The 18737-nt window shown below is 35.6% G+C and overlaps 1 protein-coding gene across 1 annotated transcript in view; it reads left to right on the top strand.

The window, feature by feature from the left end:
• The window catches only part of SAMD3 (sterile alpha motif domain containing 3), a 56847-nt gene extending 45913 nt beyond the window's left edge, over nucleotides 1-10934 (top strand). Inside the window, exons 7-10 of the mRNA XM_063098063.1 lie at nucleotides 3649-3849; nucleotides 9680-9851; nucleotides 10346-10428; nucleotides 10650-10934. Of these exons, the coding sequence (XP_062954133.1) occupies nucleotides 3649-3849; nucleotides 9680-9851; nucleotides 10346-10428; nucleotides 10650-10934 (741 nt within the window). The remainder of the gene's footprint in view (nucleotides 1-3648; nucleotides 3850-9679; nucleotides 9852-10345; nucleotides 10429-10649) is intronic.
• Nucleotides 10935-18737: the final 7803 nt, after the last annotated feature.

The raw sequence follows: 18737 nt of genomic DNA, 5'->3' as shown, positions 1-18737 counted from the left end.
AAATTGTCATTCTATACATTCGAGACAGTGAAAGTATATACATGCATATATATACATATATAGCATATATGTAATTTATGAGACAAAGTGAAACTGGGAGCCCCCCATTCAGCTTTAGAATGGGACCAGTGCCTGTACCATTGTGTGTGCCTGTGTTTTCCTCCTCTTTCCCATTGCCCACATTTTCAACATCACTGGCCTCTAGAAATTACCACTACTATGAATTTTATTCTTATCATTCCCCTGTTATTTAAATAAATGATTTTGTCATCTATGCATAGATTTCCAAGAATACACTTTATTTTTAATTGTTTTCGAGGTTGAAAATGATATGAAAACTATAGGTCATCTTTGATGACTTATCTTTTTTTCACTCAATGTAATGTCTCTGGGATTCATCCAGACTGTTAAATTCAGTTGTACAGTTTATTCACTTTCTCGTTGGCTTAATAATCTGTTGTGACAGAGAACCACAGTTTATTGGGCTATTGTCCTGTTAACAGACATTTGCTTTATTTCCAGTTTTGGCTGTTATGAACCATGCTGCTGTGATCATTCTCATACATGTCTTGGTGCATATGTACAAGGTTTTTTCAAGGATTTACACTTAGGAGTGGAATTGCTGACTTGTGGGGTATGCAAATATTCAGCTCTATAAGTCAGTGCCAAATTGTTTTCCTAGATGACTGTAGTCAGTTAAGCTCCCTGAGCAGCACTTGCTATTATCGTATTTCTCCCCACCCTAATCTACTGGGAATAAAATGGTATCTTGTTTGGATTTAATGTTCATTGTAATTATTTATGAGGTTGATCATCTTTTCACTTTTATGAAATATTTATGTTTCCTCCTCTGTAAAATGACTGTTCATGACTTTTGCCTATTTTTCTATGAAGTTGCCATTTTCTTATTTATTTGTAAGAATCTTTGTATATTTTGTATGCTTCTCCATTACCAATTATATCTATTGTAAACATCTTCTCCCAGTTTGTGCCTTGCCTTTTTCTTTTCAGGTAACTTCTGACAAAGACATATTTGTAATTTCAATGTAGTTAGATTTATCCATCTTTTCTCTTATGATTAGTGCATTTAGATAATCCTTTCCTACCTTGAAGTGATAAGAAATATTCTAAAATTTTTTTTTTAATTTTTTAAAATTTTGCCTCTAACATTTAAGTTTCTAAACCATGTGGAATTTTTTTCCCTTATGAAAAAATAGGAAACAATTTCAGCACCTTTTATAAAATAATCCTTCTCTTGTTCACGTATTTGTGATTTCTATCTGTTGTTTCCATGGCTCTGTGTTTAGAAACTCTGCTGTGTTCTACTAGTAAAGTTATCTATCCTTGTATAAATATCAACTTTCCATACTTACATAGCTGTAAAATGGCTCCATACTTTCCCATCACCCCCATATTATTATTGCTTAGGAGTGCCTTAATTATTCTTGATCTTTTTAATTTTTCATATACATTTTATAATCAGTTAACTTCTGAATAAAAAACATTTTTGGTTTCTGACAGATTTTGGATTTTGATAAAAGTATTGTTGAATCTATAGCTCCATTTGGAGAAAAATGTGACTTTTTCATGATATTGAACCTTTCTAACTGTGAACATGGTTGACCTATCCATTTATTTAAGTCTTATTAATATTTTCCAATAATTTTATAATTTTTTCCATGAACATCTTACACATCTTTTGTTAGTTTTATTCCTAATTACCTGATAGGATTTTTGCAATTGTAAAAAAAATTAATTTTCTGTTTGTTAGTATAATTTTGTATATTTTGTGTTTAGTTGCTCTGAAAAATTCTCTCAATTATAATAAATTCTGTCTGCATCATTTTGCATTTTCTCTTAAACAATCATATCATCTATGAATCATGACAACTTTGTTTATTTCTTTCCAATATTTAACTTTATTTTCTCTTTCTTATCATACTACTCTGGCTAGGATCTCCAGTACAAGGCTAAATAAGAGTGTAGTATGGCATCTTTGTCTTGATTCGGATTTATAAAAGAATTTTTTTAAAAAATTTCACTGTTAAAAATTTTGTTAACTCTAGGTTTTTGGTAAATAACTTTATAGGTTTTCAAAATTTGTATTCTTATTTTGACAAAAGTTTTTTTTTTTTCTTTTGTCATAGAGGGATGTTGAATTTTGTAAAATGCTTTTTCTGCATTATTTGAAATAATCATGTTTTTTCATCTTTAATTGGTTAATGCAGTATACAATATTTACACATATTTAGATGATCCAAGTAAATCATAAAACTGTTAGTATAGTACACCACATTTCTCAATACCTACTTCTTTTCTGCCCCAAATCTTTCCATAACAGTGGCCCCCAAATTGAGATTTCAGTATGATAGAATGTGAACTGTGATGGGTAAATCAATCATATTTCCCTTTAGTGTACTATAGTTCCCTTACTAATGTCAAACCACAATTGCATTTCTGGGGTAAACCCATTAGTTTTTCCTTGTTTCTAATATTTGCAACGTTGCAATGAGGGAGAGTGACCTGCACTCTTCCTCTCTTATGCTGTTCTTCCAGGTTAGGGGATCAGTGTCATAGAGGCTTCGCAGAATGGGTTGGAGAGTATTCCTTTTTCTTTTTAAAAAAAATTCCCTGTAAAAATTTGCATAAATTTGGGACACTTTCTGTTTTGAAAGTTAGGTAGCATTTGTCTATACAACCCTCAGGTCTTGATATTTTATTTGTGGAAAGACTTTTATCTCTTAAACTTATGTAAGATTATAAGAATTTCTTTCTAATCTGTTTCGATAAATTATACTTTTCTTAGGAGTTTGTTCACTTGATCTATGTCTTGCTAGTCATCCTGTGTTCACAGAAAATGGGTCTACGTGAAGCTTTCCTAATGTGCTTGTAAAAGCCTTGATGTAAGAGCATTTTAGGCTTATCATTTTCATCTTTTAAAAGTAACATCTGTTCACAGTCTGGTCATCTAGACAGTTGGTCAACTTTCATTCAAGTGCAATTTAGCCAAGTGTCCTCAATTTTTCTAGAAAGATATTTTTTTCTTGTTTCTTCAGAGTTGATTGTCTTAGATTTTCAACAATGGTATGTGAGGTATTTCATAGCCACCCCCTCCCCACCCAATGTACCCAAATGTATAGTGAATAAAATTGACAGTTTGATGATTTGGCATCACAAAATACCCACCGTTATTTTATATTTGGATTAGATGGCATGGTACTGCAGCTATAAAAAGGCATTTAAAAAGAAAACAAAACCTTAATTTAAAAGTTTTTTTTATCTCTTCTTAACATTTTGTCTTCTAAAATTTAAATGCATAGAAATAAACAACATTCCTGGAAAGTGTGAACCTTCTGGATAGTCTAGGTTTCTATATAAAAGGATAATGTAGGAATTAAAGTAACTTTTTTAGATCTGTCAAGAGAACAGATTATAATTCCATGGTAAGTAATTAACTATATAATTTGTTTTCATTAAAGACTATTTGTTAACCATGTTCAAGGCCAGGTATAATTACACAGGGCAAAGCTCACCTTAGGAGTGTATTATTGAGAGTGTGTAATAACAGTCTGTAATTCAAGTTTTCATGAAGTAGTAAAATGCCACTTGAAACCTGGAATTCATCGCTATTTTGAAAATATTTTGCAGGAAGAAGCTGTTTGTTTATATTCTGAGGTAGATGACCATATTAACTGGCTCCAGCAAGAATATGTGAAAACAGAAAAGGACTGGAATGAAATTGACAGGAGGATGAGCCAGACTTTGGAAATAAGAAGAAAGATGATTGGCAGCAGAACACCTCTGAAGGACATTCTTAAAATGTTTCCTTTCTTGATGTGCCCTTATCAGGTATCTTTGTTCACTTGTAATACTCTCTGATTATTGTGTCCAAATTGATTTTTTGCTCTTTCCTCTTGAGTGGTAAAGGCACAAGGTAGGAAGACAGTGGGTGACAATCTCAGTAGGGTGTGAGGCCCAAGGGCCTACAACTAGGACCATTTGGTAAGAATTTCAGGAAGCATATTTGGATAACAGGCACTGGTTGCCTTCAGAATTAAAGAGTTCCGTGACATTGCACATATTGAGGAGGGTGGGGAACCACTACTGAGGTGTATTTTGACAGTGTGGAATATTTTCCCTTTGCATGCTTTTAGACAAGATAGTTTATGAAGGAGCTGCTAGTGTGCAACGTTATTCAAACTCTATTTCCTTTATGATCTCAAATAATTTCATAAAGTCATCTTAAAATATATGAAGTGTAATTGGTAAATCAATACACTTCCATTTAGTTTACTTAAGGTGGCCAGTTAAATGTCTTATCACAATTTTAGTGTAATTTTAGATGTGGTATATAATGAAAGATGCATCAAAGTTTTTAGCCAAGAACATATTTCATGGAAGAATTCTGTGGATGCAATCAACCAAACTGAAAATGGAACACCTTACAAATTTTTCTTCTTCCAAAAAAAGTGAAGTGAGAATTTGCGTGTAGTATTTTAATAATAATGTCCGTAGTAAACATGAGTGCTTACTATGTGACAAGCATGTTCTCAGTACTTTACATGGGTTAATTTATCTAATCCTTTTAGCAGCCTTACCTTGGTTTGTCCTTGTTTCTATTAATCTTTTGGTTGCTAGGAATAGTAATAGCCAGTAGCCTGTGGCTATTAAAAAAGTTAATGCCACAATTCCTTGAACTTGTTAAGACAAGTGAACAGCTATAATGTGGTGGCGGGGAGAGTTGTAGGGGGAAAAGAGGAACAGGTAAAGGGACACAAAAATCAACTACAACATATATTGAGAAGTTAAAAAAATAAATAAATAAAAATAAATTTAAAAAAGAAAAAAGTTAATGCCAGATTGACATACCTACAAAATATAGTTTTAAAGCAAAAACTTGTCACGTGGATAATCTGTAAACTCTTTAAATGTAAGGAGCATGTTTTAAATATCAGTAGCTCCCAAAGTCCCATAGAAATGTGTGGCACAGAAATGCAGTATTGATTTTTTGAATGCTAAATGAATTAGTGGATGGTGGGTAAAGCTGCTGTGGTCACTGATGTCGCAGCCTTAGGTTTAGTGATTAAAACAAATGACCTATGGTCAAGTGGCATTTCAAAGAACTGAGGATGACGGTAAATCTGAGGTCCATCATGGCCTGAGTGAAGAACAGAGATTTCAGACCAAAGGCTGTCATCTCCGAGCCTTTGTCTCTCACTGTGGCATCTGTATCTCGCCCCCTCCCGGTTCTATCAGGTATTTCACCCTTTATATCCAAAATATGGATTGGAGTATGTTTTTTTGTTGATGATTTTACTTACTGAATAGAGTTATATACTTATTGTTTTAGTTTTGTACTTCTTGTTTTAAACAAAAAGATAAAACATCTTGGGGTTCTCCATGAAGTATCTCCCTAAGTCAGCCCTGAGCAGCTAAGATTTACAATTTATAAAACTCTTGTTGTGCTTCCTAAAGTGAAAGCATGTTTGACCTCACTAACACTTACCCAGTTAACAATCCCTACAGCAGGACATTTGCCCCTACCCCGAACCACCCCCAGCACTTATTACTATTGCCATGGTGAAAACACTTGGAGTTTAGGCAGCTTGTGGATACAGGTGTGTTGGAAGAGAAGCACCTGGTGTGGGAAGTGGTCCTACCCGTTAACACTTCTTGAGTTCATCTTCCTGAGAAAGTATGCCAACAATCATCTTTTAAAACTTAAGTGAAGTACCTAACAATCACCACCTAATAAAGTCTCAAAAAAAAAAAAACGAAAATAAAAAGTTGAGTTTTGTTTTGGGCCATAATGGAATAACTGGAACTTGACTAATCTTCCCACCATTAACGTGGATAAAGCTGGGGGGGGGAATATATATATATATATATATATATATGTGAGGCAACTGCTTTCAGGCATTAGATAATAGACATTGGCAGGACTATGATCCTTGGTAAAAGAAAACACATCAGATGAGCCTCAGCTTTCTGCTCCAGGGTTACTCTCTAGAAAGGTGGAAGCCAAGCAGAATATGGTAGTCTCATTGAAGTGAACAGAGACTGGAGTTTGCGAATGATGAAGCAGATGGTATTTGCAGGACAGGGTACTGGAGGAAAGGGCAGGTGGGCTTAAGTCTACATAGGGATTCCCTGAGGTCCTCGGCAGAGAGCTTGGCTGCATGACATGAATCTCCATAATGCCTTAAAGAGAGAGGCTGCCACAGGACTGAGAGCTGGTATGTCACACAGGGTTGATAATAAGAACTCTGGCCCAGAGTAGAGAGAGACCTTGCTGAGCAGCTTGGTCATCCATCTGAGACTCCAGAAAGTCCATGCCTCATGAGTGAGAACCATGCCCTAAGCCAGAGCCAGCACCATCCCGTAAGACTAAGGACAAAAACCAAAACAGAGCTGCCTAAACTAATGATAAAATCAAGTCTGTCAGGACCAGTGGATTGACCAGCAATTTAATTGCCTGCCAGAAAAAAATTTAACACTCTTGGGAACACAACTTAATCTAGTCTCCCTACTAGTGCATCCCTAGGGGTAACAGTGAGTGGTGTCACTCTGGCTTCCACCACTTGATCCCTGGACCCGTGAATCCTGGCTATGGAGGAAACAGCACCACATACTGGATGCTGATTCAGAGCTTATACAACCCTGTAAGGTATTACCACCTGGCTGGTGCAGTGACTGAGTCTTCAAAAGGCCATTCCTTTGTTCTATTAAGCCAGCTGCTTCAGGATTGTGGGGAACATGGTAAGACCATGAATTTCACGTATCACCATGAATCTCAGCAGACAAATGGAGTATTTTTTAAAAAAGAATCAAATTGAAATTCAGAACTGAAAAAACATTTATCTGAAATGAAAATGTCACTGGATAGACTTAACAGCATATTGGAAAATCCAAAGAAAGGGTCTGTGAACTTGAAGATAGATCAACAGAATCAAATCATGAGGTATTGGGTTGAAATTGAAAGTATCAATGTGAACTCATGGTTTTTAATGTTTACATAGAGATATACAAAGTTATAGATGTTTATAGGTTGATGCATGTATGTGTGGGCTTATGAATATTCATATATATATTTCCTAGCTTTGTTCTATGAGAAAGCCCACAGCAGTAACATCTCTGTAGCAAGGAGCACACCTAGGACTGAAATCTTAGTTTCTAAATGCCATTCTCCAGGGCTCTTGGAGAAATGGCTGACTATAGGGCTGTAGCAAAAAAAAAAAAAAAAAAAAAAGTCAAGATGAGCCTGAAATATTTTGTAATGTCAGAAATTTAAAAAGTGCTCACAGACTAATAAGATAGGTCAGGAGGGCACATGAGTCAGCTTGAAGTGGCTCCCACTGGCCAAATCAGGATAATTTGAGATTAATATAAATAATGAAAGGATCAGATTTGTAACCATTTGAGTAAAATGGGAATTTATTAGTCTGTAGTGATATAAATAAATGAATAAATAAATGTGGAAGAAGAGAAAACTCTATCCTGAAGTAGAAAGCCGACTAATAAATCTGGAAAGAATGGAACTAAAAAAAATTGCTGTTTGGCAACCATCATGGTAATACTTGATTCAGGCAAGAATCATCAATGGATGCTAAATCTGGTGAATGAATGTCACATGAGCAACAACATATTTACATAAACTCAAGGTATCTCCCCATAAAATACTTACAACATATATTAATTAAACTTACGGCAGAGAAACCTGGCAGATTCCATCTTAAACAAGTGAGAAAAGTTAATATCACCAATATTAGGATCAATTACTGATTTGTGCTTCTGATGCAGTGGAAAGTGCCAGCATTTTGCAAAAAAAAAAAAAAAAAAAAAAAAACCCCAAAAAACAAAACAAACATGCATAAGTCATGAAGAAACATCCTACAAAACTAGATTGAGGGAGGTTCTACAACGTAATTGACGTCTACCTTTCAAAAATGTCAAGGACACTAAGAAACCATTCCAGGATGGAGACTAAAGATACATGGCATCTCGATCTCACATGTGACCCTGGATTAAATTCTGTACCTATAAAGCACAGGATTGGAACAACTGGCAAATTTGGGGACTATGGATTAGATTTTCCTGATTTTGAGTGTCCTTGTACTTAGGAAATACACAATGAAGAATTAAGGGGCAATGGGACATTATGTCTACAGTTTACTTCCAAGTGAATCAGAAACTGGCGAAAGTTGGTTTTTTAGCTCTGTTTACTGTTTCTGAAACTTTAATGTAAACTTGAAATTATTTCAAAATAAAAAGTTAAAAAAAAAAAATTCCCAGGCTATGGGCCCAGGAAGATGAGTTTTCATATTCAGCATCTGCACTTCATGTCTCCCTGCTGAGAGAGCCATTTTTGAAGGGTATTAATGCAGATTAGTGGTCGACAGATAACACAGCCATCACGTCTTTATGAGAAGGTGCATTCCAGCTTTCTGACAACATAACTTTTGTACCAAATCTTTGGGTAACTTATGATCTAATCAGTATTACTCAAGGAAGAATGAGGCCCAGTGGGTAGTATGTAACTGTTCTCTACAGTTTCAGGGAAACCAATAATTAAATTAACTCATTCTAGTAGTAATCTGATAATGCCACTCTGTCAAAAAAAGTGGGGGGAGGGGGCAGTGGTGGTGGAAATCTCTAAGGGGTAGAATTCAGGCAGTGGTAGAAAAGGTGGTTTTTGAGTAAAGGGGCTTCCATAAAAGTAAACTGGTTTTGCTTTGTGAACTTGAAGATAGATCCTGTAGTCAAATCTCTTGCACTTAAGGCTGTTTTTTACTGTTTACCTCTGTCTGTTCTTAGAGAGTCTCTAAAGCACTCCCCTCTTCCTCTAGGATACTATAGTTAGGTATTTTTCAAGGCTTGTTTCCTAAAATCTAATCATTTTCTTCTTTTGCATCTTGTTTGACACTGCCAAAACATAACTGTTGTTTTCCTAAGAAATCTAAGATCCTAGAGTCTTAGCTGGGTAACCCGAACAGCCAACACATGCATACAATATATGAGGGTACTTCAAAAAGTTCACGTGAAGACTGGTATTATCTTTTATTTTTCCACAAACTTTTTTTTTCCTGTCAGTTAACAAATTTTATTTATTTATTTTTTAGAAAAAATTTTAAATCTTTTTTAATTATACTGAAATATACATAAATTTTACAAGTTTAACCATTTTTTACTTTTATTTTATTGATATACAATGTAGTTGATTTTCATGTCCCTTTACAAATCCCTCCTTTTCCCCCTTCCTTTCCCCCTCCCCATCAACTTCATATCTGTTCACTTGTCTTAACAAGTTCAAGGAATTGTTGTGCTTGTTGTGTCATCCTCCCTGCCCCTGCTTGTTTGTATATTTATTTTTATTAGCTCCCACATATTATAAGTGAGTCCATGAACTTTTTGAAACGCCCCTGTATTTGGGAATCTTCGTGTAGTTGAGTCCGCATCCAAAGTTTTAATTCTGTGGGTTCAGAATTTTGCCACATCCACTATTTATCTTGTCTTCTCCCCCATCTACGTCTTTACTTCTCTACAAAAGCTTCTAAACTATCTAATATGCATTTTAAACTAACATTGAAAGCTTAATATAATTCTAAAGAATTATTTACTTCCTTACATTCTATATTAGCTTTTCTTGTGATCTGATGTATCTACTGTTTTCTTTTATCAGATGTTCAGAGAATTCCAACTTCTTACAAGAACAGACATTTATAAGAAAACAAGATATATTTTGGAATCCTATTCAGAAAATATACTGACTTCTTTTTCAGTGGTGGGCAATCCAATCAATATTGCATTGCAAGAAAAAATGAAACAGTATACAGATGAAGACATGTTGAAATGTTAGTAAGCCTGGAGGGTGGAGTGATCTGGTCTCAGTTTATTTGTATAATTCAGGATATTTAGAAAAGCTCTATTTTGGTAATATAAGTAAAATTCAGTGAAACATCTAATGAGAAAGAAAAGATTTCTCAAATGGGGTTAGAATAGAGATATAGATTTAAAAAGTACACGCAATATTATAAAATTATATTAGGGGAACTAGTAGCCTGTTAATTTTATAATACAAATCACAAGGGAAAGCATGATAAAATGATCCTGGCTGATCAGGAGAGTACAGAACTCTTGTCTTCTGGCAGTGATCTGGAAGGCAGAAATGGGATTTTGAATGTTTTATTAGAAGGGGATGTTGGTTAAACAAGATTGTGAAATACTGATCTAAGGTTAGTTTATTCTCTGTAGAATATAACAACAAAAAAATCCAGATAGTTTAATACTAGCTGTGCTTAAAATAATTGCTAAAAGCTTATTTTTGTAAACATGTTTGCTTTGACAGATATGAAGATGACAGCCACATGTTTACTCCTCCCTGATGTTTTTGGGGACGATCCCAGCCTTTTTGTCGTTATGAATGAGAAGGTATGCAGTTTGTTAATGGCCATTGATTTGACATTTTACATCTTCATATGATAATTTATTGAAAAGCACGATGGTGGTCTATTTTGAAGTATGTTTTGTCATATTTACAAACACACTAAACTGCCACAAGCTCTTGTATTGTAGTATTATGGTTAAGTTCAGGTGTGTGTTATTATTTAGCTACTTTAGATCATGGAGTATGACTCCATTCTTTTTTTCAGGTGCAAGTGTTCACGCCAGTGTTACAAGTTAAAAACCCTTTCAACATTGATGTCTGCGAATTTTCTTTATATTTAGAAAAAGAGAGGCTCACAAAGGTGGACGACTGTGTTACAGCCTTGGCTGCTCTAGTAGCCGCCTTTCATGTATTTGGGATCGAGTGTCCAAGAAGATTGTCCCAAACTCTCAACTTCCTAGAGATGCTGATTTTTGATATGCACAGTCCCTGTTTTCCTTCTTTGAAAGAAAAGGAAAAGGAATTAGAATTTCAACACCCGGTCTCTTAATAGCATGCCAAGTATTGCATCAGGATTTAGCACTGGGACAGCTGAAACTTTATAAAAAATTGTTTTGATTTAGGGTTGTAGTAGAGATAAGTATTAGAAATCATCTTGTATCAAAAATGCTAATGAATTTCAATGCCTTCTATCTTTACACTTAGATGCTTAAGTTCTTTGGGGAATTCTGTAATAAAATACTACTTAATTAAAGAGCTCTTTACTTATTTTGATTTGAGTTCTTAGAAATCCCAAGATCAAAGCTGTACTTTCAAGGGTGCCTTAGTTTTTAAAAGACCCTATACTTCCGATTTACTCAAAGCCTTCAGATTAGGGTATGAGCTTTTGCACGTAATGCAGTGCAAAATCACGTAATCTTTTGAAAGATTTAATGTCCAGGGGCTGCACATTTGTGGCCTTTGGGTTGCCTCTTTGCTCTGAACATTGCTTGGAAATATTTCTAACTTGAACATTTCAAGAAGAGGCACATACTACCCAGTTCCTCTTTCTCCCGAGGGACCTGCCTGGCTGCAGGTGCTTTGGTTTTTTTCAATCACTTGTTGAGAATGCGGGCTGCTGCATTCCTGAGGTCTCCTCGTTGCTGGCTGATCTTGCTGGCACAGGTTGTGAGATCTGTGGCCTATGTTCTTCTCTTGCTCCCCTCCCTTGAGACACAGAGACTCATCCTACATGTCCAACTGGCTTCTCCCCCAAGGCCCATGTTCTCATTCTGTCTGTTCTGTTCCTAACAATGGCTGCACAAGTACTTTTTGGGTTGAAAGGGCTCAGTGCAATCTCACTCTTTTCCAACTAATTCACAAGGAAAAACTTTAAAACTATGGTTTTAATGTGTCCATTGATGTTATCAAAATAGCCACGTTATTTACTCATTTTGAAAGACGAACAGGTCATTTTGGGGACAAAAAAGAAATTTAGGTGTATTAATACCTCCATCACAACAGGATAAGCATTTCTTGGGTTACTTCATCAAATGAAATTTTAAAAAGTTTAAGAAGAAAGAGGTTTATATAAATTACTGAAGAAATATCTTTACAATACATATCTTTGGAAATACTGCAAAATATTTATTCTACCATTGAAATAAACAAGAGCCTGCTAGATACCTTTCTCTCTTTAAGGACTTTCATTAAAATGCTGAAGTCAGTAGGATAAAAAGAAATGAAAAGATTGGCTGTCCACTTCTACAATGACTATTCGCTAACTACATACACCAGAATGGACAGGCAGAGTAAATAACAATTTGCATAAATTCATCACTATGTTATAGTCTCCATTTCTTCCCTGTCATTAGAATGTACATTTAGTTCCTTACAAACTTTCCTTTATTTCCCCAAATTACCTCTACCCCTCCTTTTTCTTAGATCCACCATCTATCTTAGTCCCCTTCTCTGAAATGAATTTACCAAGTCCTTTAGGGCTCCTTTCCGTACTCCTAAGGTGCACAATCTCTACGGTTGTAGTTGAGTGACAGCCTCTCTTAGGGTGATGGGGTGGAGCTGTGGGGAAATTGCAATGAAGTTTGGCTCCAAACATGACAAAGACATGAACTGACCTGGAGGGCAGATTCACATCCGTTTTGTTGTGTTTTTTAATGACGTATCTATCTAGGTCCAGTGCTCAGCATGGTCCTGCCACTTGGTAAATATTGCTTGAATAACATACCCTATTTTCTCTAGGGGCTGGGTCCACTGTGTCTACACGTTGCACAGTGGGTCTGGGGAAAAATATCAACCTGCAGACAGTTTCATTTAGCTTGCACAGTAATTTTAATTTTTTAAAAATGCCTTTAGATGGGAAGGTCCTATCAAAGTGCATCATTTCCCATTCTTCCCTCTTGTCTTCTCCAAGCCTGCTTCTCCCATTTCATCATGTCCCTGCCATCATTACTCCCTATTTCCTCTGACAAACTTACACTATATTCCAGGCATGGAATGGTGAAACAGTTTTCTCCTTCTTGGCACCAAATCCTGTGCCACCCTAAGGATGCTTAATACCTTGCCTCTAACTATAACAACATGCTGTGTATAATGAGTAGATTTAAAAGTCTCTTTAGTTACAATATATGCTTTAAAACAATATATTCCTAATGGGGATGAATCCTACTTGACATAATATAATTTTTGAATGTTTTTGTTGCTTGCCACATCCTCTTGGGACATAGGGTGACACATAATTCTGAATCCTACAGATTCATTATATAGCCACCTAATGCCATGTGCTTGATGTTGTTCCTGTTCTTATTTCACTCTCCTAGTTGACAAGCTTTCTTAAAAATCATACATGTGTAAAAAGGTTTCTGCAATTAAAATTTTATTGCATTCAAACCAGATATAACAAGTGCAACTTGAATGTACAAATTATGAACAAAACATAAAAAAGAAAAAAAAGCCAACAAAATCTTATTTAAGCAGATTCATGCAAAGGAATGAAGGGGACACTGCAGATGTCACTGACCCTGTTTTACCTTGAATTATGACAAATGCAAAGGACTGCTAATAGACCTCCAACAGGGGACATCAAAGGAAGTTCTACATCAGAAATAATTAGAGCAACTAAGGAAAGAGGTGGAACTTTCCCCAGAATTCAGACAGCATGCTACAAACTTACTTTCTTTTTTTTTTTTTTTTTTTTTTTTTTTTTTATGAAAACAGGTTATTTTATTGCTGTGATGACATTGTGGATGAATTTTTTTAATTTTAGTTTTCTTTTTTTTTTTATTTTATTTTATTTTATTTTATTTTTAAATTTTTTATTTTTTATTTTTTATTTTTTAATTTTATTTTGTCAATATACATTGTAGCTGATTAATGCTCCCCATCACCAAAACCTCCCTCCCTTCTCCCTCCCCCCCTCCCCCCCAACCATGTCCTTTCTGTTTGTTTGTTGTATCAACTTCAAATAATTGTGGTTGTTATATCTTCTTCCCCCCCCCCCCCGGTTTGTGTGTGTATGTGTGTATGTGTGTGTGTGAATTTATATATTAATTTTTAGCTCCCACCAATAAGTGAGAACATGTGGTATTTCTCTTTCTGTGCCTGACTTGTTTCACTTAATATAATTCTCTCGAGGTCCATCCATGTTGTTGCAAATGGCAGTATTTCATTCGTTTTTATAGCTGAGTAGTATTCCATTGTGTAGATGTACCACATTTTCCGTATCCACTCATCTGATGATGGGCATTTGGGCTGGTTCCAACTCTTGGCTATTGTAAAGAGTGCTGCGATAAACATTGGGGAACAGGTATACCTTCGACTTGATGATTTCCATTCCTCTGGGTATATTCCCAACAGTGGGATGGCTGGGTCGTATGGTAGATCTATCTGCAATTGTTTAAGGAACCTCCATACCATTTTCCATAGAGGCTGCACCATTTTGCAGTCCCACCAACAATGTATGAGAGTTCCTTTTTCTCCGCAGCCTCGCCAACATTTATCGTTCATAGTCTTTTGGATTTTAGCCATCCTAACTGGGGTTAGATGGTATCTCAATGTGGTTTTGATTTGCATTTCCCGGATGCTGAGTGATGTTGAGCATTTTTTCATATGTCTGCTGGCCATTTGGATATCTTCCTTAGAGAAATGCCTACTTAGCTCTTTTGCCCATTTTTTAATTGGGTTGCTTGTTTTCTTCTTGTAAAGTTGTTTGAGTTCCTTATATATTCTGGATATTAATCCTTTGTCAGATGTATATTTTGCAAATATTTTCTCCCACTCTGTTGGTTGTCTTTTAACTCTTTTAATTGTTTCTTTTGCTGTGCAGAAGCTTTTTAGTTTGATATAATCCCATTTGTTTATTTTTCCTTTGGTTGCCCGTGCTTTTGGGGTCGTATTCATGAAGTCTGTGCCCAGTCCTATTTCCTGAAGTGTTTCCCCTATGTTTTCTTTAAGAAGTTTTATTGTCTCAGGGTGTATATTTAAATCCTTAATCCATTTTGAGTTGATTTTAGTATACGGTGAGAGGTATGGATCTAGTTTCATTCTCCTGCATATCGATATCCAGTTATCCCAGCACCACTTGCTGAAGAGGCAGTCCCTTCCCCAGTGAATAGGCTTGGTGCCTTTGTCAAAGATCAGATGGTAGTAAGTGTGTGGGTTGATTTCTGGATTCTCTATTCTATTCCATTGGTCAGTGTGTCTGTTTTTATGCCAGTACCATACTGTTTTGGTTATTATAGCTTTGTAGTATAGCTTAAAGTCAGGTAGTGTTATGCCTCCAGCTTTATTTTTTTTGCTGAGCATTGCTTTGGCTATTCGTGGTCTTTTATTGTTCCATATAAATGTCTGAATAGTTCTTTCCATTTCTGAGAAAAATGTCTTTGGAATTTTGATGGGGATTGCATTGAATTTGTATATCACTTTGGGTAGTATGGACATTTTCACTATGTTGATTCTTCCAATCCAAGAGCATGGAATATCTTTCCATCTTCTTGTATCCTCTCTAATTTCTCTCAGCAGTGGTTTGTAGTTCTCATTATAGAGATTTTTCACCTCCTTGGTTAACTCAATTCCTAAGTATTTTATTTTTTTGGTGGCTATTGTAAATGGGCAGGCTTTCTTGACTTCTCTTTCTGCATGTTCACTATTGGAGAAAAGAAATGCTACTGATTTTTGTGTGTTGATTTTGTATCCTGCTACTGTGCTGAAATCATTTATCAATTCCAAGAGTTTTTTTGTAGAGGTTTTAGGCTGTTCGATATATAGGATCATGTCATCTGCAAACAGGGACAGTTTGACTTCATCTTTTCCAATCTGGATGCCCTTTATTTCCTTCTCTTCTCTGATTGCTCTGGCTAGTACTTCCAACACTATGTTGAATAGGAGTGGTGAGAGAGGGCATCCTTGTCTAGTGCCTGTTCTTAAAGGAAAAGCTTTCAGCTTTTCCCCATTCAGGATGATATTGGCAGTGGGTCTGTCATATATGGCTTTAATTATGTTGAGATACTTTCCCTCTATACCTAACTTATAGAGGGTCTTTGTCATGAATGAGTGCTGAACTTTATCAAATGCTTTTTCAGCATCTATAGAGATGATCATATGGTCCTTGTGTTTGAGTTTATTAATATGGTGTATCACATTTATTGATTTGCGTATGTTGAACCAACCTTGCATCCCTGGGATGAATCCCACTTGATCGTGATGAATAATTTTTCGTATGTGTTGCTGTATTCTGTTTGCTAGTATTTTAGTGAGGATTTTTGCATCTATATTCATCAAGGATATCGGCCTGTAGTTTTCTTTTTTGGTTATATCTTTACCTGGTTTTGGTATCAGGATGATGTTTGCTTCATAGAATGAGTTTGGGAGATTTGCGTCCGTTTCAATCTTTTGGAATAGTTTGTAAAGAATCGGTGTCAATTCCTCTTTGAATGTTTGGTAAAATTCTGCTGTGTATCCATCTGGTCCTGGGCTTTTCTTTGTTGGGAGCCTTCTGATAACAGCTTCAATCTCCTTTATTGTTATTGGTCTGTTCAAATTTTCTACGTCTTCACGGTTCAATTTTGGGAGCTTGTGTGTGTCCAGAAATTTATCCATTTCCTCCAGATTTTCAAATTTGTTGGCGTATAGTTGTTTATAGTAGTCTCGAATGATTCCTTGTATTTCAGATGAATCAGTTGTAATATCGCCTTTTTCATTTCTAATTTTTGTTATTTGAGTCTTCTCTCTTCTTTTTTTTGTTAGCCATGCTAATGGTTTGTCAATTTTATTTATCTTTTCAAAAAACCAACTTTTTGATTCGTTGATCTTTTGAATTGTTTTTTGGTTTTCAATTTCATTCAGTTCTGCTCTGATCTTAATGATTTCTCTCCGTCTGCTAACTTTAGGATTGGATTGTTCTTGTTTTTCTAGTTATTTAAGGTGAAGTGTTAGGTTGTTCACTTGCCATCTTTCCATTCTTCTGAAGTGAGCATTTAATGCAATAAATTTTCCCCTCAATACTGCTTTTGCAGTATCCCACAGGTTTTGGTATGATGTATCATTGTTTTCATTAGTTTCAATAAACTTTTTGATTTCCTGCTTGATTTCTTCTTGGACCCATATGTCATTAAGTAGAATGCTGTTTAATTTCCATGTGTTTGTATAGTTTCCAGAGTTTCGCTTGTTATTAATTTCTAGTTTTAATCCATTGTGGTCTGAGAAGATACATGGGATAATTCCAATTTTTTTGAATTTATTGAGACTTGATTTGTGACCTAATATGTGATCTATCTTGGAGAATGATCCATGTGCTGATGAGAAGAATGAATATTCTGAGGTTGTTGGGTGGAATGTTCTGTAGATATCTGCCAATTCCAATTGGTCTAGAGTCTTGTTTAGATCTTGTGTTTCTCTACTGATTCTTTGCCTAGATGATCTGTCTAATATTGACAGTGGAGTGTTCAGGTCCCCTGCTATTATGGTATTAGTGTCTATTTCCTTCTTTAGGTCTAATAGAGTTTGTTTTATAAATCTGGCTGCTCCAACATTGGGTGCGTACATATTTATGATTGTTATGTCTTCTTGATGGATCAGTCCTTTTATCATTAAGTAGTGTCCCTCATTGTCTCTTTTTATGGTTTTTAGTTTAAAGTCTATTTTGTCAGATATAAGAATAGCCACTCCAGCTCGTTTTTCTTTTCTGTTTGCATGGTAAATCTTTTTCCATCCTTTCACTCTTAGTCTGTGTGAATCTTTATGGGTGAGGTGGGTCTCTTGTAGGCAGCATATAGTTGGGTCCTGCTTTTTGATCCAGTCAGCCAGTCTGTGTCTTTTAATTGGGGAATTTAAGCCTTTAACATTAAGAGTTGTTATTGAAAGGTGTTGATTTATTCTTAGCATTTTATTGGTTGTTTGGTTGTCTTAGGTGTCTTTTGTTCCTTGCTTTCTGATTTACTGTTTGGTTTCTTTGTTTGTTGGTTCCTTAGGTTGTAGATAGTGTTTTTGTTAGCTTGTTTTCTCTTCATGAATGCCATTTTTATTGTACTAGCGGGTTTAGATTTTTCTTAGGTTTTTATGGCAGTGGTAGTTATTTTTCAGGAACCAAACCCAGTACTCCCTTGAGGATTTCTTGTAAGGGTGGTCTTGTGGTAGTGAACTCCCGCAGTTTTTGTTTGTCTGAGAAATATACTATTTGCCCCTCATTTCGGAAGGATAGCCTTGCAGGGTAGAGTATTCTTGGTTGGCAATCTTTGTCTTTTAGTATTTTGAAAATATCATCCCATTCCTTTCTAGCTTTTAGGGTTTGTGATGAAAAGTCTGATGTTAACCTGATTGGGGCTCTCTTATAGGTGATTTGACGCTTCTCTCTTGCAGCTTTTAAGATTCTCTCTTTGTCTCTGAGTTTTGCCAATTTGACTATGACATGTCTTGGAGAAGGCCTTTTTGGGTTGAATACGTTTGGAGATCGTTGAGCTTCCTGGATCTGAAGATCTGTGATTTTTCCTATACCTGGGAAGTTTTCTGCCACTATTTTGTTGAATATGTTTTCAATGGAATCTCCATTTTCCTCCCCTTCTGGAATACCCATGACTCGGATATTTGAGCGCTTGAGGTTGTCTGATATCTCTCTCAGATTTTCTTCCATGTTCTTGATTCTTTTTTCTTTCTTTTTGTCTGCTTGTGTTATTTCAAACAGCCCATCTTCAAGTTCAGAGGTTCTCTCTTCAACTTCGACAAGCCTGCTGGTTAAACTCTCCGTTGTGTTTTTTATTTCGCTGAATAACTTCTTCAGTTCAGCAAGTTCTGCTACATTTTTTTTCAGGACATTGATTTCCTTGTATATTTCCTCTTTCAGATCCTGTATACTTTTCCTCAT

Source organism: Cynocephalus volans, chromosome 5 (genome assembly GCF_027409185.1).
Source record: "Cynocephalus volans isolate mCynVol1 chromosome 5, mCynVol1.pri, whole genome shotgun sequence".
Classification (NCBI taxonomy): Eukaryota; Metazoa; Chordata; class Mammalia; order Dermoptera; family Cynocephalidae; genus Cynocephalus; species Cynocephalus volans.
Note: the sequence above shows the minus strand (reverse complement) of the source record. Positions and strands in the feature narration are given on the sequence as shown.